The following is a 22374-nucleotide window of genomic DNA, read 5'->3' as shown; positions in this document are numbered from 1 at the left end:
TATCACAAAGAATTATAATAGGTAATTTTTTCAGAAAATTTAAGAATTATTAGTAATTTTTAAAGAATTAAGAAATACTTCATTTTTAGTTAACATAAATAATAACATATGAAATTTTAGTTTTCAGAAGTATGGTAAAAAAAAAACTGTATGACTGCTTAATAAAAGAAAATAAGAATATTTGATGGTAACAAAATTTGTAAAGTACATTATGATTACATTTGCCAGAAATTGCATTATTACCTCTGCAACGATATTCGACGGAGGTGATACTTTCACTCGTGGTTGTCTGTTTGCTTGTTATATTATTCACAAGATATTTCAACAAGAAATTATGAAAGTATTTCCTTGAAGTTTGATTGAACCATGAAGCCTCATACGTTACCATAAAAACTTGCTTATTAATTTACGAATTTAACTGATTATCATACGATAACTGGTTTTAACCAGCATCGCCTAGCCACTCAAGGCATAGTATTTTTAGTATTTTTGTAGTGGATTAAAGTTTTCCCTAACGATTTCCAGACAGACCTTATCTTTAACGTGTATAGTAGCTAGATAACTGACGATTTGAATAATTATACATATATATAAAATAATTTTTGCGTACTGTTTAAGCTATTTTCTCTGGTGAAGGCTTTTTCACTCGAACTGAGACAATATTTAGTTATTGGCGTATATAGCCTGTGGTTACCTTGGCAAAATGGCTTTCTGCAGGAACAATTCTTGAATTAAGTAAAGCCGCTTCGATTGAATAATTACGTATTTTGACAACATTCAGCAATTCATTTTTCCAGTGAATGAACGGCATTCTTTTAGACATATAATTTCTTTAAGGTGAAGAATACTTTTAACATGCTTGACATTTTTCAATATCCCTTTCCGTAAGAAAAAACCCTAGAGTTTGGTCATGAAGTTCTCATAACTGGTCTTTAGTGCTGCTTTTGAACTTACTATTCATGAGGCCCTTGTTTCAAAATTAGATAGGTGAGAGTTGGTGGACTATTTCTTAGTATTATTATTCAATTTCTCATTAATAGATTGCAATGCAAAATGTAGTTTCTGTTGGGCACTACAAGACTAGAAGAATGTAATCTTGTAATTCATTGGATAATTGCTTCTTATATACTTAACGATACACAGTTTAGCCATGAAAACAAGCTTATTGCTTTTGTAACTGAGACTACTTTCTTTGCATTAATCCAGTATCCTGAGTATAGACCTATGGTGCATGGTGCAATTAAGGGAAATGAAGTTGAACTCTAACAGAACTTAAATCATACTTGCTATCAGGCTTCGACACTAGCTCCCGCAGCCACCACCGAATCCCCTCCCAGTCCCCACCCACCAACCTTGATCATTTTATTGATAGTGTTTCTTGAGCAATACGAGACCGGTTTATTTCTTTTTCAGTTTCACCAAAAAAATCAATCCACTGAGAAAGTGTTTAGAATTTTCTGTAGATCTGTCTATCCTGAGGTGTTTTAATTCATTTATTCTTCCTTGTTTTCAAAATTATTCTATTATTTGGCTTTCAGCACCCAACCTGCATCTTGAATTTTTTATCCCTGAACTCAATATTAATTAGTGGTTCCATCGTTCTATTCGCTTTTTGAGCATACTGTACAAGTTATTTGATTATTTTGACCGTATTTTGGACGCAAATCTTACCAGACTATACCATTTGACATAGAACTAAATACACAATTAATTCTAATAGCCTAGATTTTCTTCTGGGAAGTTCAAAAGTACACACTTTTCAAAAGTTTTATTCTTGTTGTGATCAAATCTTTTAATGATCTTCCTAATCCTGTAGTTGAGTCAATGAAACTTCAGAGGTTCAAAATTGACATAGTTTTTTTTCCACATAGTTATTTTCTTTAATAGTTTGCTTCAGTATCATCGTAATTGCAATTCTACGTCATTTCTGTCAGAGTGTATCCTTTATTTCTCAATGTCCTTTTCTGTACAGTTCTGCTTATTGGGGTCCTGGTGCTTATAGAAGGTTGCTTTTCCAATCAGGGTTGCGACTTGGCTTGTAATAATAATAATAATAATAATAATAATAATAATAATAATAATAATAATAATAATAATAATAATAATAATAATAATTTATATGAGAGTTTATCCTTTACTTCTCAATGTCCTTTTCTGTACAGGGCTGAAAATTGAGGTCCTGGTGCATATAGCAGGTTGCTTTTCCAATCAGGGTTGCGGTTTGGCTTGTAATAATAATAATAATAATAATAATTTCTGTGAGTTTATCCTTTACTTTTCTGTACAGGGCTGCTTATTGGGGTCCTGGTGCTTATAGAATGTTGCTTTTCCAATCAGGGTTGTGGCTTGGCTTGTAATAGTAATAATAAAGATTTTAGCTCATCGATGGACTGGTTAAGCAACATTGGGGCTTGTCAGTCGTTGAATGGTGACCGCTCTCCTCGACGCTGATTCCTTGGGAAAGGATCTTTACCGTAATTTTCTGTCTACTCAGCTGTAAATGAGTACCTATTCTCGATGGGGTAGAGTCCAGCTATGGGTTAAATAGCAAAACTCATCAATATGATGGAAAAAAATGAAAGAATAAACGACAACGACGTAAATGGAACCTTTGACAACAGAGGAGCTTCGTCCGGCAGCCAGGTATACAACCCAGTCGACGGGGAGGACGGTCATGTACTTGGAGGTCGTCATCCAGCAACTGACCACCACAACGACAGTAACCAGCAACCAGAGACTGGAGCTACAGAGGCAAACCAGAAGAAGAAATGGACAAAGAAGAAAATAAGGAAATATGGAGATGCTACATCAGAAGCAACCCGACAGAAAGAGGATACAGAAGAAGATTGGTCAGCATCTGGAATGAGAGAAATGACACCCCTCAAACAGAACAGAGGCTGGCAGACCAAGTAATGAACATAAAGAAAAAGAACTGGCTCTCCACAACAGAAAGAGAGGAACTGGAAAGAGGAATAATACCCAGCTACGAAGGACAAGAAGACGAACTAAGAAACGAGGACACAGAAAACGACAGGAATGATGAGCTACCAAACGACGACACAAGGAAACACCGAAGATGTAACAGAGAGGTCGGTATGGGTGGAAAAGATCAGACAATGGATGAAGCCAGATACAGAAAGGACAAAGAATCCCCTCCATGAAAGCCTACATCACAAAGAAACTAAGGGAAAAAACAGTGAAGTTAATGAAATAATGAGACTAATCCACACCACCAGTATCGCAGAAACAAATAACCTGGCATATGCAGGAGCAACACTAGTAGTAGAACTCATGGGGATACAAACACCAACACCACCATCACAACCAACCCAAAAGAAACCAAAACAGCAAACGCTTTGGAAAAGGCACCTGGAAAAACAAATCATGGTGTTGATATCTGACTTGAGTAAACTGAAGAGATGGCAGAAAAGAGGTTAAGAAGCAAGAAAACAAGAGAGGAACTGAATGAGAAATACAACGTACAGGAGAAGGGACTAAACAGCGCAATAGAAGATATAAAACAGAGGCTTTAAGCCAAAGCACATAAGATCCAACAGTACCTGAAGAGGAATAAAGGATACCAACAGAACAAACTCTTCGGAACCAACCAGAAAAGACTTTACAGCCAACCAAGAGGGGAAGACAACCACCAGGAAATTCCTGAAGCCGAACCAAGTAAGAGACTCTGGGAAAACATATGGAGCAACCTGGTATCGTACCACAAACATGCAACATGGCTCCAGGAAATCAAGGCAGAAGAAATGGGGAGAATAAAACAAAGATCCACCAAGATCACGACAGACACAGTCAGACACCAACTGAAGAAAATCCACAACTGGAAAGCCCCAGGTCCCGATGAACTCGATGGATACTGGCTCAAAAACTTCAAGGCCCTACACCCACCAATAGCAGAACAACTCAGGCATTGTATCACAAACCACCATGCGCCCAAATGGATGACCACAGGGAGAACATCCTTAGTACAGAAAGACAAGAACAAGGGAAGTATAGCAAGTAACTACAGGCCTATCACCTGCCTATCAATAATGTGGAATTTACTAACAGATATCATCAGTGAAAGGCTATACAACTATCTAGAGAATACAAGCACCATCCCCTGCCCACCAACAGAATGGCTGCAGAAGGAAGTGTAGGGGCACAAAAGACCAGTTCCTAATAGACAAAATGGTAATGAAGAATAGCAAGAGAAGGAGAACCAACCAAAGCATGGCTTGAATTAGCTACAAGAAAACTTTTGACTTGATACCATACACGTGGATAATAGAATGACTGAAAATATATGGGGCAGAGGAAAACACCATCAGCTTCCTTAAAAATACAATGCACAACTAGAATACAGTACTTACAAGCTCTGGGATAAGCAGAAGTTAACATCAGGAGAGGGATCTTTCGAGGCGACTCACTGTCCCCACTACTCTTCGTAGTAGCCATGATTCCCATGACAAAAGTACTGCGGAAGATAGATGCTGGGTACCAACTCAAGAAGAAGACAACAGAATTAACCATCTGATGTTCATGGATGACAGCAAGCTGTATAGTAAGAGCACCAAGGAAATAGATAGCCTATCCAGATTGTAAGGATTGTATCTGGGGACATCAGGATGGAGTTGGGAATAGAAAAGTGCACCCTGGTCAACATGCAAAAAGGCAAAGTAACAAGGACTGAAGGGATAAAACTACCAGATGGGAATAGCATCAAACACATGGATGAGACAGGATACAAGTACCTGGGAATAATAGAAGGAGAGGATATAAAACACCAAGAGATGAACACGATCAGGAAAGATTATATGCAGAGACTTAAGGCGATACTCAAGTCAAAACTCAACGCCAGAAAGCCATAAACACATCAGATACAGCGCAGGAGTAGTGGAGTGGACGAAGGCTGAACTCTGCAGCATAGACCAGAAAACTAGAAAACACATGGCAATGCAAAGCACTACACCCAAGAGCAAATACAGACAGACTATACATAACACGAAAGGAAGGGGGGAGAGGGCTACTAAGCATAGAGGACTGCGTGAACATCGAGAGCAGAGCACTGGGGCAATATCTGAAAACCAGTGAAGACGAGTGGCTAAGGAGTGCATGGGAAGAAGGACTGATAAAAGTAGACAAAGACTCAGAAATATGCAGAGACAGGAGAATGAAAAACAGAACAGAGGAATGGCACAACAAACCAATGCATGGACAGTTCATGAGACAGACAAAAGAACTGGCCAGCGATGAAACATGGCAATGGCTGCAGAGGGGAGAACATGGCAATGGCTGCAGAGGGGAGAACTCAAGAGGGAAACAGAAGGAATGCTAACAGCGGCACAAGATCAGGCCCTAAGAACCAGATATGTCCAAAGAACAATAGATGGAAATAACATCTCACCTATATGCACGAAGTGCAATATGAAAGATGAGACCATAATCCACATATGCACAGAACCAGTACAAAAAGAGGCATGATTCAGTAGCAAAAGCCCTCCACCGGAGCCTGTGCAAGAAACACCAGGTAGCTTGCATTAATAAGTGGTACGAACACCAACCTGAGGGAGTGATAGAAAACGATCAGGCAAAGATCCTCTGGGACTATGGTATCAGAACAGATAGGGTGATATTTACCAATAGAGCAGACGTGACGTTGATTGACAAAATCAAGAATAAAGTATCACTCATTGATGTCGCAATACCATGGGACACCAGAGTAGATGAGAAAGAAAGGGAAAAAATTGGTAAGTATCAAGACATGAAAATGGAAATAAGAAGGATATGGAATATGCCAGTGGAAATTGTACCCATAATCATAGGAACACTAGGCACGATCCCAAGATCCCTGAAAAGGAATCTGGAAAAACTAGATGCTGAAGTAGCTCCAGGACTCACGCAGAAAAGTGAGCTACTAGAAACAGCGGACATAGTCAGAAAGTGATGGACTCCTAAGGAGGTAGGATGCAACCCGGAACCCCACTCTATAAAAACCACCCAGACGAATAGGATGACTGTGATAGACCAAAATAATAATAATAATAATAATAATAATAATAATAATAATAATAATAATAATAATAATAATAATAATAATTTCTGTCAGGGTTTATCCTTTACTTCTCAATGTCCTTTTCTGTACAGGGCTGCTTATTGGGGTCTTGGTGCATATAGCAGGTTGCTTTTCCAATCAGGGTTGCGGCTTGTTTGCAATAATAATAATAATAATAGTAATTTCTGTCAGAGTGTATCCTTTACTTTTCAATGTCCTTTTCTGTACAGGACTGCTTATTGGGGTCCTGGTGCTTATGAAAGGTTGATTTTCTAATCAGGGTTGCGGCTTGGATACTAATAATAATAATAATAATAATAATAATAATAATAATAATAATAATAATAATAATTTCAGCCAGAATGGATCCTTTAATTCTCAATATCCTTTTCTGTACAGGGCTGCTTATTGGGGTCCTGGTGCTTAATATGCTATTAAGCACCAGGACCAATCAATAATAATAATAATAATAAGAATAATAATAATAATAATAATTATTATTATTATTATTATTATTATTATTATTATTATTATTATTATTATTATTATTTCTGTCAGGGTTTATCCTTTACTTCTCAATGTCCTTTTCTATACAGGGCTGCTTATTGGTGTCCAGGTGCTTAATAGCAGGTTCCTTTTCCAATCAGGCATGTAATAATAATAATAATAATAATAATAATAATAATAATAATAATATCTGTTAGTGTTTATCCTTTACTTCTCAATGTCCTTTTCTGTACAGGGCTGCTCATTGGGGTCCTGGTGCTTATAGAAGGTTGCTTTTCCAATCAGGGTTGCGGATTGGCTTGTAATAATAATATAATAATAAAAATCCTTTACGTGATTTTCTTTTTAATTTTTTAACCATGGGTTTTTTCATTGGCAATGATGCCTTACAAGATTTGATTGTTTTAATTATTTTTTTAAAGGTACAAATTCATTGGACTTTTATTACATTTGTGGCACAGGCAGTGAGATGCTCGTAATATTTTAAAATATCAGGTTCTGTTATGAATGCTTGATTTATTGCTACGCTGAATTGCCGCATATTCTGTATTACAAAAATCTCCTTACCCTTTAATCATTGTAAATAATGAATCTAAAACACTCTAAAGTTGTTGCGATTCATAGACACAAGGGTACAAATTGTTCTCTATAATGTAGAGTCTATAATCTCTTCCTTTATTATCACAAAATTTCATCAAGATCCGTAACCAACAAATTTGAGTTATCGTAGCAGTAGATTAACAGACGAAGGATAACCATTATCGACGCCTTCAAGCCTATTAGGTAATTACATATACTTAAAATAGCTTTAAGCAAAAGTTCGATTGCCTTCGATTAGAAATCAAGAACCTTCGTAGCTTTTCGTAGAAACTTAAGTGGTTGATATATTTTCAAGTGAACAATCTGTCGTCAGTATCTGAGAAGTTGAGGCTTAACCTCGACAGCTTTTACCTCCCACTATACAGAGTCTTTTGCACTTAATTAATTGATTAATTAATAACATAAAAGATTTCTGGGACAGATTTAGTTCATGCTAAAACAAGGACTAACGACGTTTGTGACCCCTGAGTTGTTGGGTTGTTACTTATTAACGCTAGCAGGTAGTGGTGAACCATGACTTGTTAGTGCCTTATCTATAAAGTAACGTTGTTTATCGAGTGTGGATAGCGGAGATAGGTGAACTCTTACTTCTTATTCTTTCGTATTTTTTTTATTTCTTTCTCTCTTCGCACAAGGAGTCTACATTAGGATATATTCACCAAACCTGTAAGGCAATAAAACTGGTATCTTCTTAGGAAAATGAAAGATGTTTTGGTTAGAATATTCCAACAGTTTCGTCCTCCAGTGGACCTCTTCTTGGAGCATTTATTAAGGAAGAGAAAAAGTTTACAATGTATGAAGCCAAGAAAGGCCTAAAATCTCAAACATATGAAATACCGTTACCAGAAACTAGCAGTTTGAACTAAAAACGTACAACAGCAAAATAATACAATAAAATCAGAATAGTAGTTGAACGAATGAAAATTACCAAAATATCAAGTGGGGTAAAATGTCCATTTGAAAGAGCATAACACTAAGTACATATTAACAAACGTATATTATATGATCGTTAATGGATATCATTATGCAATTTGTACTGGCGTCTCATGACATGTAAAAGAAAAGGATCTAATTCATATAAACCAGGAGGTAAATTAAAATTTTTTCCTTTGCTGTGAACAATGCAAGCTGTCTGTATCAAATTTCTTTCAATAAAACCTGTGCTCTTAAATAAAATCTTTGACCCGGGCCAGTCAATTGGTAAGTTACACATACTACTGTGGACACATAAAGCATTACTTGTATTATTTGTTCTTATATTATATTTATGATTTAAAATGCGTTTTCGAGTGCCTTCCCAGATTGTCCTTAGTTCTACCTTCATTTTCCGTTGTATGTAAGTATCCAAAGTCATGTAGCCGCCTTGTATTAAGGAGGCCCTTTGGTCGCTGAAACCGTTAAGTCTTTCCAGCGGAACAAAATAATCCCCTTCCATATCTGATATGATTTATTTCCTGCTTTTCCGGACACCACTCTACAAAGCTGTTTCTCTCTCTCTCTCTCTCTCTCTCTCTCTCTCTCTCTCTCTCTCTCACAGCTCTTCATTGGAGGGGTGGGTAGAGCTCTCGGCTAGCACGCTGTTGGCCCAGCGTTCGACTCTCCGACCGGCCAATGAAGAATTAGAGGAATTTGTTTCTGGTGATAGAAATTAATTTCTCGTCATAATGCGGTTCGGATTCCACAATAAGCTGTAGGTCCCGTTGCTAGGTAACCAGCTGGTTCTTAGCCACGTAAAATAAATCTAATCCTTCGGTCCTGGCCTACGAGAGCTGTTAATCAGCTCAGTGGTCTGGTTAAAACTAAGATATACTTAATCTCTCTCTCTCTCTCTCTCTCTCTCTCTCTCTCTCTCTCTCTCTCTGTGTGTGTGTGTGTTTAATATGACTTTAACGCAAAGAAATTTGTAAATTATGTCTCACAAAGAAAGGGCAATCTTATGATACGCTGCTTTCTGATAATTAAAACGTTTTCGTCAATAATTGCAGCCTGCGAAGTCAGCTTTCATTTTGAATGCAGGCAAATTTCCATGTTCCGGGTGACTTGCGTTGGGCCAGATGGAAATTATCAAACAAATTATTAAAAATAATGAAGATCCCGAGTTAAAGCCCTCCTTTGTTCCGATTAAATACGAATTTATTATTTCTTTCCTTTTGATCTTCGTCGGTAAATAAGGGGATGGAAACAGCGATGACTTAATTATGTTGGTCTGAATAGTCTTCCTACTGACCTTACGGAGGGCTGCGGGAAAGGCCAAGGGCAAGGCGCCTAATGAGTTCGCAATACAGCTGCATGAGAGAGAGAGAGAGAGAGAGAGAGAGAGAGAGAGAGAGAGAAAGTTTCTTTTCAAATTTTACGCTGGCAACTCTTCGGGAATACTGTAATTCGTGCAGGGATATAGAGGACAAGGGTTGCATCATATTTCTTAGGTATTATCGATTTTAGCTTTGATGGTAATGACAACGACGATGACAGAATTATAGCATAACAATAATGATAATGTTAATAATCACTATACCATTAAAATCCCTTTACCCTCCGGTGTTATTATCTTTGATTTTCAAGTTTCAAAACGATGGGGAAACTCATTCACTCCAGATGGTGGCCGGAATTCGTTTTCGAACAAAAATAAAAGTATAGGTTTTGATAATATCAAACTATATTTGGGAACAAGAGTGAAAGTATAAATTGTGATAATATTAAGCTATATTTGGGAACAAGAATAAAAGTATAAATTTTGATAATGTTAAACTATATATGCGAACTACATTTAAGCACAAGAATAAAAATATAAGTAGTGAAAATGTTAAATCATATTTGAGAACAAGAATAAATGCCTAAATTGCGATAATAGTAAACTGTATATTACAGAACAAGAATAAACGGATAGATTGTGATAATAGTAGACTATATTTGGGAAAAGAATTAAAGTATGAATTGTGATAATATTTGGGAACAAAAAAAAGAGGATAAATTGTGAAAATGTTTATCTATTTTTGGGAAGATGATAAAATTATAAATTTTAATATTATGAAACTATATTTGGGAACAAGAATAAAAGTATAAATTTAATTTGGGGACAAGAATAAAAGTATAGGTTTTAATGATATTAAACTATATTGGGGAACAAGAATAGAACTAAAAATATTATGATAATATTAAACTATATTTGAGAACAAGAATGCTAGTACAAATTATGATAATATTAAACTATATTCGGGAAGAAGGATAAAAGTGTAAGTTTTGGTAATGTTAAACTATATTTGGGAACAAGAAGAAAAGATTTAATTATGATAATATTAGATTATATTTGGGAACAATGTGAAAATCATAAATTCTAAAAATATTATACTATATTTGGGAACAAGAATAAAAGTATAAATTGTGGTAGCATTAAACAATATTGGGGAACGCGAATAAAAGTATAAATTGTGAAAATACTAAACTATAAATATTTTTAATAAATTATATTTGGGAACAAGAATATTGGTATAATTTTTTATAATGTTAAACTATATTTGGGAACAAGAATAAAATTATAATTGTGAAAGCAGTTAACTATATTTGGGAGCAAAAAACAAAAGTTTAAATTTTGATAAACTGTTTTTGGCAACAAGAATAAAAGTATAAATTGTTATAATATTAGACTATATTTGAGAGCAAGAATAAAAGTAAAAGTTTGGCTAATATTGAACTATATTTAGGAACAAGAATAAAAGTATAAATTGTGATAATATTAGACCATTATTCCGGTGAATTAAAATCAGAAGAAACAAAGTTTGTCTTTTTTTCGTTAGATTATAAAGTAAATTTAAAATCTCTCATTAAACTGACGTAAAGGCTAAAAAAAGATACGGTAGTCTTTAATTACACTGAACTGAAAAGACAAAGAAGTTAAGATCCCTCATTCTGTTAGATTAAAAATCCAAAGTCTTTCATTTTAAGATATCAAAAAGAGAAAACAAGAAAATTTCTCTCACTGAAATAGAATAAAATAAAAGATGTAAAATTCAATTTGGTTAAAAAGAAAAAACACTGAAGGCTTTCATTGCGGTGGTTAAAGGAAAAATATCAAAGCATCCTCTACGGATTTTTTTTTATTCCAGAGGATTTTTTTAGAAATTGCTTTCATTCCTTAGCAACTTTTCTTCATCAAAAAAAGAATAAGCTCCCATTCTCTATTAAGAAGAGCAAAATAGTCTCTCATTGACAGTGATTATTTTCTTTTACTAAAAGAAATTCCATCAGATCTATTCATTCTCGATACAGCAAAATTGAAAATAGTGTCAATCAATTTTGTATGTATTTTGTTTTTCCTGATAGTACTCTCAGAGAAAAAGGTAAATTTATGTTTTCGCCATTCCACACAGCTCATTGTCTTTTCACTTCTGTCTTCGCATTCCCACATGCTATTTGTGGATGCGAAAGCCACCATGACACTAATATAAACACAAAAACGTCATTTAATCCCCAGAAGATATCAAATTTTATGTTGCTTAAACCTGTGTATTATGACATAAAACCTTCCGGCCGTCTTTTGCAAAACCTGGTCTCCGTTTCGACGTTCCGCCTCCTCGTCAGTCGTCTTCAGTCACCAGTGGAAAAATCTCGCCAAAACTGCGTTTTATGTCGTTTTTGTGGTCCGAGGAGGGGGCGGGAGAGGGGGGGCCGTGCTCAGGTTCGGTATCACACGCACTGATGCAGCATTTTATAACTTGAATTTAATTAACAAATGGAATTTAAAAAGAAAAAAGGTTTACCATAATCTCTCTCGCTCTCTCTTTTTCATATATATATATATATATGTGTGTGTTTATATATATATATATATATATATATATATATATATATATATATATATATATATATATATATATATATATATATATATATATATTATTATATATATATATATATATTATATATATATATATATATATATATATATATATATATATATATATCTGAATCATAACAAACTGCTAGAATCCGTAATGCACCTGTCCCTCTCATCAAGCTAAGATAATAGAGAAAGCATCATGCAGATACAATTTATCAAAAAAATATATACATTATTAAGAATAATTTTCTTTCAATGTTTATAATTAGAAACATTTAGATGATTAACTAAAAACAAGAAAAATCTTTTGTACAAAAAGGCTGTTACGAACTGTTGGCTAGAAACCAATGGAATAAACAGAAAAGAAGCTAAACTAAAAATATTTAAACAACTCTTTGATAAACATTAAGTTCAAGTTTAATTTTTAAATGCAAAAAATGGTCCATTTTTTTTAATATTACAGTATATAAGATTTTAAGGACTTGTTGCGTGAAACACGGTCATACTGGTAAGAGTGATCTCCCTTACCTGATTGTGATCATTTAGAAAGTGGCAGTCCCACTGGAATGCTCCTTCCCATTAAGTCAGAAGTTCTGAGGTGTAGCCAACGGTTATAACTACCGGTAAAACCTGATTTTACATTCTGGACCAGAAAACGCGCAAACACCGCTAGTAGAAAGCCCGTCTTGATTTGGAAAGAACCAATTTATTAGTGTAGACAAACAAAGCTGTATCAATCAATTAGTGCTAATTTTGGCAAGATTTGGTTTTCATATTTCAAAGCTAAGATTTCCTTAAATATGCAGCTTGTGTATCAGATATCCTTCCGTAAAGCGAGAGTATAATTTGCTTTCAGATGTAAATACAGAAATATTTGTTAATTTCAGTCTTGTCTAGGTTAGTTAAGGGTCAGTTAACACTATACAGCTTTCATTCATACTGCTTATTCACAAGGTCTACGGAGTGCTAAAGCTTTCTTCAGACCTGGTTAATAAAAAAAGCCGAAAAGGCGAACGATAAAAGTAATGTACGGTGTGAAGTTGCGCTCATTCCTACGTAAAAATAGTTAACCTGTGAAATATGTACGAGGAAGAACCGCATGTTTGGTCATCATAAATTGTTATCTAAAGTTATACTTGCAGTCTTAACAAATGGCACATATGTAAACAACGAATCCTCGTGGAAAGTGGCCATCGCAACAATTTCACTGTGGTTTACAGATGTTAATTAATTATTAAAGTTGGTTGAGTTTTTCTTATGGTGTGTAACCATTGACTGTCAGTGGTTTGATAACTATAGCTAAAAATATTCTAAGGTTCTGCTTGAAAGTGCCTGTGGAGGAACAGTGCCTACGGATGAAATAATTGGCGGAAGGGGTTGTTCAGTTTGTGAATGTGTGGTAGCCTATACAGTATCCAGGTAACAGGTCTTGATCCAGTTGACTACATAGCAAAACTGGACCTTATTGTTTCGGATACATCTAAATGCAGAAGAGTTGGGGCTAAAATAGATAACATCACGTACTCTCAACTTTATGGAGAAGTCAAAAGAGCTATTACGCAAAATTATTAGTATGACTAACGATGATATTTATGAGATGTTTCCCCTGACAGTGAGTGGCTCCAGAGAAGAAACAAGGTAATGGTCATGGCCAAGTTCATGCGTTACCTTGACTTGTAGACGATTCATCATTGCATGTCAATGGACAACTTTGACATGAGTGAGAAACATTAAAATGAACCATAATCACAGTAACAGGTGGAATTCGAGAGTTCTGTGAGGCAACTCTAAGCTCTTTCTGATTCTGTGTCGGACTATATCAACCTCACACGCCTTTCTTGCAGGATTTTCATTAACACTATCATCATCGTCATCGTCGTCTTTATATTCATTATTTCCGTTTGATTATTATTATTATTTTTTTTAGACTGTGATACTACTTTCCATGGCCCAGCTGCATGTGGAAACGGTCGCAGAGTGACCTTGCTCCACCTTGGAGAAGGAGTCTGCGCAGAAGGAGCCTTTAGATGCCCTTCAGGTATGTAGCAACCTTAGTTGTTTCCGTCATTTTTTTTTTTTTTTTGGTGTGATGCAGTTGTTTTCACATGTCTGTAACTGTCTCTCTCTCTCTCTCTCTCTCTCTCTCTCTCTCTCTCTCTCTCTCTCTCTAATGATGATAAATCCTAAGGTACTCGTTATTAATATTCATTTCCGAGAAGCATGCAAGCATCTCACATGTCTGGTTAGTGTGTATGTAGGTGCTCATGCGTACACACATTTCAAGGTGTCTACAAACACTCATGCGTTTGTTCATACATGAATGTTTGAGAAGGTATGACTTGAATTGAATATAGAATTTAGGTCAAAGGCCAAGCACTGGGACCTATGAGGTCATTCAACGCTGAAACGGAAATTGACAATAAGAAGGTATGAAAGGTTAACAGGAGGAAAACCTCGCAGTTGCACTGTGAACCAACTGTTAGGAGAGGGTGGAAAGTAAGTTGGAAGAAAGAGAATGTGAAAGGAGGTACGGTAAAAGGAACGAAAGGGATTGCAGCTAGGGGCCGAAGGCACGCTGCAAAGAACCTTAGGTAATGCCTACAGTGCACTGCATGAGGTGCACTGACGGCACTACTCCCCTACGGGGGGAGGTATGACTTAGTGACCATTAAAGCTCAGGCTAATATCTCTGCATTAATTAATGCATGTGAGTGCGTGTACAGTTAAGACTTGGTGAACAATCTTTCTATGTAGTGTATTCCATTTGCCCAAATTATCAGTTTAAAAAATGATTAAGCAAGAAGCCTCCCATTATTAAGCTGGATGGCATATTTTGCCAGAGCACATGCTCTCTATGTGTATTAATTGTTTGTGAAATAAAATTCATCTTTAAAAAACTCATCTTTAATCACGCAGGAAAAATCTGCCCCTCGGGTGACTGTGGTGGAACGAAAGAAAACTCTTGTCTCCCGAGGGAGAAAGTCTGCGACGGAGTACAGGACTGCACCGGAAATGAAGACGAGATGTCTTGCGCCGGAGTGGCTAGGATACACCCTACTAACGGTGGGTCTTTTCATGACGTTGTCAGTATTATAATAATTTTGCAACCAACAATATGGAGCTCCCATAAATGAATACAATTATTATTGCTATAACCTTTAAAGACAACAACTTTTCAGCTGTGTTGAGTATTTTATAGGCCTTTTCTGTCTTTCTAAAGATCTTCCCTGATGGGGACAGATCAAATATATCTCCAAAGTTCATAGGTGGACACATACTGTATATTAGTTTTAACCTGTATCTACATAACTTTTTAGAAATTTGAGTCATATGTTACCATGGCTTATCCTTGGCATATTAATATTAATTTTACTGTTTTTGATAGAGCTGGCTTTATGCCAGTACCAACTTTTACCATTAGAACAACTCGTAGATTACAAATGAGGGATGGTTGGTTGGTTTATATCAGACAGCTTTCATGGTAGCACTGGCCCTTGCCCTAAGGCAGCTCGTAAATTTGGTAAAGTGTGGAAAGTACAAGGAGTCCCTACTGCCAACCCCCAAAACTCAAGTCAACCGTGAAACTTTGAAGCTCTTTTGATGTGGTGCTGATGGAGTAAGTAGCAGTGGCTGAGCATTACCTCTGCCTGTGATGAAAGAGGGAATGGTCACTCTTGGTCTGGGTTCATTACTGATGGGCTGGTGTTTGTGCTATGGCCCTATGGGAGGTATCACGGGTTCATGATGAAGGTGCTGATCGTGATGGTTAATGCTGGAGGTAAACAGTTTCCTTTTCTTGGTTTTCATCAGTTGTGGTCAATATTTGTTAGGTTCAGCGTCCAGGATTTCTGCTACCTTTAACAGGGTTGGGTTATTGAGGGTCCCCTGGTTCACCATTCAGTAATGATTATTAGTTGACCATTTATTTAAGTATCAAGATAGTCATTTGGAGAGGCAGAGGTCATCATACCGACATAAGAAAGAAAACATCCAGATTCCTGTTTGGTATTAAAAAGAAAGACAATATTCCACCTCAGTATACTTGGAGGAAGTGCTGGATTATTCTTCAGAAGATCTACCTTGTCATGATTCATATAGTATTACGTGGTGGCCCGAGGCAGAGGATTAATAATACAGCTGGCTAACCATTGGCTTTAGTCGTTATATCTCGCTACATCTTGTGGCTACAAAATTCAGCGGGCTTTTCCCCAATCACAACAACCCACAGTGCACCCCAGACAAGCAGTGCTTCAACATGCGCAATCCCTACGCAAGGTTAATACACAACAGTTCCTTCCCCCAATAAGCATCAAGAAAATCTCGTCATGAACAAAAAAATAAACATTCACAAATTCAATCTATCAGGGGGTTTAACAACTCTGCTTGATCTCCTTAAAACTGGAGTATGGGGTACACATGATTCATCCCTCTCATTCTTTTGAACAGTACATGGTACATCATTTTCACAAGATTCTACACAAACTTCTGAGGCTGCAGGTAGATTATCGTTACAAGATTCATCTACACTGCTAGAAGAAACGACATGTGAGAAAGAATCTTTAGTTGGATTAACAAGGTTACTAGTAACTCTAGGCATTAATTGGTCGAGGTGTCTCCCCCAGAGCATATTTCTAAAATTATGAACTTGCACAAGATAATTTCTTACTCCTACAACTTTTGACATTTTTCCTTCAACCCAGGGCTCTCCTTTTCCAAAATTTTTTGCGAACAGTATCTCCAGCATTGTACTTAGGAGTTTCCTGAGAGAACAATTTCTTTGACAAAACTTGAAAATCTCTATTTCTCTTAGAATGTACAAAACTGATTCAGTGGTTGTTTTAAAGGAATGACCAAACAGTAGTTCAGCAGGTGACTTTCCAGTACTAGAATGTGAACTTTTTCTATAATTGTACAAGAACCTACAAAGCCTAGTGTTTATAGATCCTCTCTTCAACTTCTTCAAGCCTTCTTTAAAAGTCCTCACAGCTTGCTCAGCTAATCCATCTGATGAAGGATTAAATGGTGCAAGAATTATAAGACATACACCGTTTTTCTTATAAAAACCTTAATATCTTCAGAAACAAAATATGGTGCATTATCTGATACAATTTCGTCTGGAATACCAAAATTAGAAAAAGTTTCCCTAAGCAACTCAATAGTAACATTTGCTGTCGTTGAGGAAGTAACATGGACATCCATAAACTTAGAAAATGCATCTATAATCAAAAGAAAATACTTATTATCCACAGGTCCAGCATAATCAATGTGTAATCTAGACCACACTTTACCAGGTGACGGCCAAGAAAGAACAGGGGCTTGATTTGGTTGGTAATTAGTATAACAAATATGACAACTCTCTGTATCCTCTGCAATATCTTGATCAATCTTAGGCACTAAACTCAATTCCTAGCTTCTGCTTTCATGACATTTATGCCATTATGACCACTATGTAAATGATCCAACACCTTAAACTATACATTACTACATCATCATATAAACTAAGATCAGTTTTCACGGAGCTATACTCAGACAATCTTGAATCCCCTTTAGACAAACCAAACTTGTTACACTGAATGATTTGTTTTAAGACTTCATTTCTGTATAACCTCAAAAGAAATATCATCAAAATCTACTGCTTCTACCAGCTTAATATATTCAACAGGGGTATGAAACTCAAAAATCATCCTTAATAGGCAAACTACTAAGTACATCTGCCACAACATTCTCTCTGCCTACCTTATTCAATAGCTGAGAGTTTAAGCCAGAAAGATAATGATTTCGTGATTGTGATAAATGTTTGCAACTAAACAAATAAAAGAGGCTATCGCAACCACTTTACTTTTTCTGGAAGTTAATATTACTTCATTTGCAGTAGCAGACAGCAACAATGATTCGACGATGCAGTGTTCAGGGGGGCTGAAGATTCCATCAGCTTGGCGTTGTGATGGCCGGAAGGACTGTCCCCCTTGATGGTTTGGACGAGGTAGGCAGCTTTCGCTGTTGTTCTGTTTTGCGTGATAATCATTTCGGCGCAGTCATGGAGATCCATTAATCCATGGTTCACGGAACAGTCCATTTTTCCAGAGCAAACAGTGAAAATGGCCTCATGGAATTTGGTAACATGTGTAGGCCTAGATATCTAACTTTCACTGATTGTTCATAAAAATGCCTTTATATTTTACTTTATACGAAGATCTTTTTTTTTCGAGTAGTCTTCAAAGTCTTCAGTTATTGTCCTGAGAGCATCTCCTCCCCTCCCCATTTTCATATTGTATGCAATCGGCTTCGACTAAATTTCTTTTCAGTGTCACTAGTTGCCGAGTTCGCTTTACCATCCATAAATATTACTACAGTATCGCATTATTTTACCCTCACATTTTGATAAATTTTTCTCGTTTTTATTTATTTTTTTTTTTTTTATGCATTTTCTTGTCATGTTCTTTCTCGTGTTATTCAGCATTTCATATATCCGAATCAATTTCGCTCAAAAGATGATTTCGTTTAGTCTTACTGTGTTGCGTAAACATTTCCTGTTTTACTTCATTCTGTAAGTCTTACTAGTAGGCCATGTGGTCTCTACTCTGTCTAAAGACACGGCTTAAGAAGGAATAAATTGTACCGCCACCGAGATGGCCCTTAGCTCTGCCATCCATTACATCCCACCCAGTACGTCAGTTATTTATTCCATGCACTTCGTCAGCGATCTTTCACCTAGGAGTGCCATCGAAGGGCCTCTGAAGCAGACACCTTTAACGAGCAGCCATAATCGTCTTTTTTTAAATCTTTTTTTCAAGTATTGAATACTCGCTTACGCAGAAATTTCGCAGGAAACCGCTTTGGGGATTCATCCTTTTCAAGTTGATTTTGAATTTCTATTTCTGTTGATTTATATTAGTGTTCGTTTTAATATTCATGTGTAATGCTCATTTTAGTTTTATTTCATCTGGATAGTTCCAGTGTATTGATTTCCTTATTATTTCTACCTTATCGCAATTGCTGTCCATGTCACCTGTTGCTTTCTTTACCAGATTTGATACAAACTGAGTGTGGAATCTTCCTCTAATGCAGACTTGGGTTTCACCACTGGCAATATATATCTTTATATTAACTTATTGATTTTGGTCATACACTGACTTGGCCGAAGTATGGCTTCTTCTTATTTTCTTTAATCTTTCTGAAATATAATTTCCTCTTTCAGAACTCATGCACATTGGAAATAAACGCTAAATGCATTCTAGACCAGTGGCTATTGAATAAATTCGAGCACTGAACAAACACACAAGTTTATTCATTAAAACCCCAGTTCATTTTCGCTTTGCCTGTTTGTTGATTTATGTAAATCTATAATGGCCAGCGGACAGGCATTTCGACTAGATTTAAAAACTTTTCAATGATTACTGTGACAGCAGTAACGAGAAAATTGGAATTTTCAGGAATCTTTATTAAAAGGTACGCCAGGTAAATCTAGGGAAGTAATACAGAAATTCTAACTTTTCAGACTATATGTCAAAAAGCGGCCCAGCTAATCCAAACTGATCTAACCCATCTAAACTTAGTTCATATGCTTACTTGTTTCGACAGTTATATCAGCTTTCGAACGGGATGTCTCGCATATCTTTACCATTAGTTGCAGTTCTGAAGTTAAAATTGATCCCTTTTGTCGATCGACAGGTTGGTTGCACACACTGCGGCGTGGACGAGTTCGTCTGCCCTCGGACGGGAGTGTGCGTTCCTCAGCAGCAGGTGTGTGACGGATCGCCTTCCCTCCCCTCCTGCACCGACGAGACGTTTTGCAACTCCTGTCCTCCAGGACAATTCGTATGCGATGTGTGCGTTGCCAGGTAACGTCGTCGGGATCTCTTATTCTTCGATGAACATTCAAAATTCATGACAGCGAATGACCTTACAAAATTCTTCAGATCCAGAAAGCTAGATCTGCCATTTTGCCCAGCAATGATTACTTGATGATATTTAAAGTCACAAACGACAGATGTGTCATTCCATGTGTCTGAAACCTAGTGTATGATATTTTTGCATTGTGTCAAATATCCTCCGAGGATTACGCGGCTTGGCGACTCTCTCTCTCTTTCTTCTGCCAAGCTTTGGAAATCCCTGCTTTTATATTTTCCACCATCTCTTTTTTTTTTTTAAGATACAGGTCTATTTAAAAAAAAAACACACAAATTTGAATTTGAGAGTAAAAATATTTAAGAAATCCTCATAAAGTTCCAGAGCGTCGTGCTCATTCCGCAGTGTGGAGACACTCAAGCTCAGCTGCAATTCATCATGAGTGAAATGAACAAAGAGGGAAAGGAAAATAACATAATACATGAAATATCAGTAACTAATTAAACAGGCCAATTTCAAGAGGAAAGCAGGGCAAGAAATAATCTGTCGAGTTAAGGACCAATTATTGGGGAGTAACCAAAATAAACATGAAAAATGTTAAAATAGGTATTTGGGTCATAACAATGAATTGTTACCTTTCTTGGATTAGGTTTAAATCAAAAACATGCCAAAAAATTAAATGAAGGTATAAAGCTAGAATATATGAAAAGGAAAAACAACTCATAATAGTCGAGCTGTAGAGTACTTGAAATACAAGTACCCTTTTTAAAGATTGCTTCTAAAGTATGATTAAGGAACTGAAGAGGTGTGTTGGACAAAAGTTCTTCTGATTTAAAAGGCAGTGAGAAAAGACCCTCTTAGAAGACAGAAAAAGGGAGCTGAAGAAACTTTTATGGTTTCCTAGTCAAATAGAAAACAGGTGACAGAGTACTTGTAGGAGCTGGTCTTGTGTTACACAGGTGCAAAAAGAAATGATAAATTAAGAAGAAAAAATTCACTGTCAGAACATATTCCTCTTCAGCCATTCGATTTCACCTACCCTGTTATTTCTTGTTTGTCACTTTTTTACCTATTTGATTATTGATTTATATATTTATCAATGGCAGTGTTTATTTCGAATAATTTGTTGTTAGCTTCTTTTAACTATTTAATTTTAATATATTCACTTCCCTCTTTTTTTTTATTCATAAATGCACATTCTATCCCAATGAAACTTCGTATTCGAGAACAGTAAATGACCTTTTTGCTAATATAGAATATTAATAATAATAGCAATCAAAGAAGAAATATGGTATGAATCTACAGAAATCATCATAAGAATTAAAGAAAAATACTTTGGTCTCAGTAGCCACGATGCCCTTTTTATCTGAATACAGCTAGGTCCCCTAAATTAGAGTTTACTATTCCAGAAGTCTTAGAATTACTCTTTGAAAAAATCATTTCCTGTTCTGGTAAATAATAGCAAAGGTGAGGATGTAAATCCGAAGACATAGATAACAATTGAATTGAATAATTTAAAATTACAAGTATTGTTGAGCGCCGCTTCTCTGCCCTGAGAGGAAATAACCCATGGTATATTGGAGCGTCTGCACCATTTCCTCTCCACCGAAATTCATTTCACCATATATTAAGGACCTACTACTAAGAAAATAGCTCTTGAAATAACCAGTTTATCGTGGGGAAAATGATTTAATGTTAAATCTAACGTAAATAGTAAGAAAATTCAGCAAGCCTCATCAAAGAACTAGCTTCGTGTAACTACGTCAATTTCGTCAAAGAAAATTAGTAATTGTGTAAAGATTAAATTTAAATTACATAGGAAAAACTTATCAATGTACATATAATGGCACTCGGTTTCTATATGGATTGAGAAAAGACTCCTACTTCTACTTTTCGCTTTCATCATAATTTATCAGGTTGCGGAGTAAAGCCCTACTCCCAACCCCTTCCATTGTATCTCCTGGCCTCCATATCTGTCTCTTGTGGCTGGGCTTTGCTACCCCTTCTGTGATTTCATCACTTTTTTGCCTCTGATTTCATTATGTGTGTGTGAAAACTGGGGTAGGTCAACGATCGTGAAAACCAAAACCACGCAGGCAAATTCAACGTGTGATAATTTTTGGTTAAGACTAGACCACCCATGACCTATTGGGTCACTTTTTTAGTTACTACATTTTTAACAAAAGACCCATATTCAAACCCATACCCATACCCATATCCATATCTGTACCATACCTATAACCATACCCATACCCAATTCCATATCATACCCATACCCATATCTGTACTGTACTTATACCCATATCCATACCATACCCATACCTATACCCATACCCTTACCTATATTCATATCTATACCATACCCATATCTGTACCATACATACCCATATCTACCATACCCATACCCACACCCATATCTGTACCATACCCATACCCATATCTGTACCATACCCATATCCATATCAATATTCATACCATACCTATACCTATACCCTATAACCATACCCATACCCAGATCCTTGCCATACCCATA

The 22374-nt window shown here is 36.2% G+C and overlaps 1 protein-coding gene across 1 annotated transcript in view; it reads left to right on the top strand.

The window, feature by feature from the left end:
* LOC136829608 (uncharacterized) overlaps nucleotides 1-22374 on the top strand; it is a 576969-nt gene that overhangs the window by 404532 nt on the left and 150063 nt on the right. Inside the window, 6 exon segments of the mRNA XM_067088454.1 lie at nucleotides 13921-14031; nucleotides 14910-15056; nucleotides 16440-16538; nucleotides 17866-17954; nucleotides 17956-17976; nucleotides 19665-19834. Coding sequence (XP_066944555.1) covers nucleotides 13921-14031; nucleotides 14910-15056; nucleotides 16440-16538; nucleotides 17866-17954; nucleotides 17956-17976; nucleotides 19665-19834 — 637 coding nt within the window.

Source organism: Macrobrachium rosenbergii, chromosome 44 (assembly GCF_040412425.1).
Source record: "Macrobrachium rosenbergii isolate ZJJX-2024 chromosome 44, ASM4041242v1, whole genome shotgun sequence".
In the NCBI taxonomy this organism is placed as follows: Eukaryota; Metazoa; Arthropoda; class Malacostraca; order Decapoda; family Palaemonidae; genus Macrobrachium; species Macrobrachium rosenbergii.
This window is presented reverse-complemented; position numbering and strand designations above follow the sequence as displayed.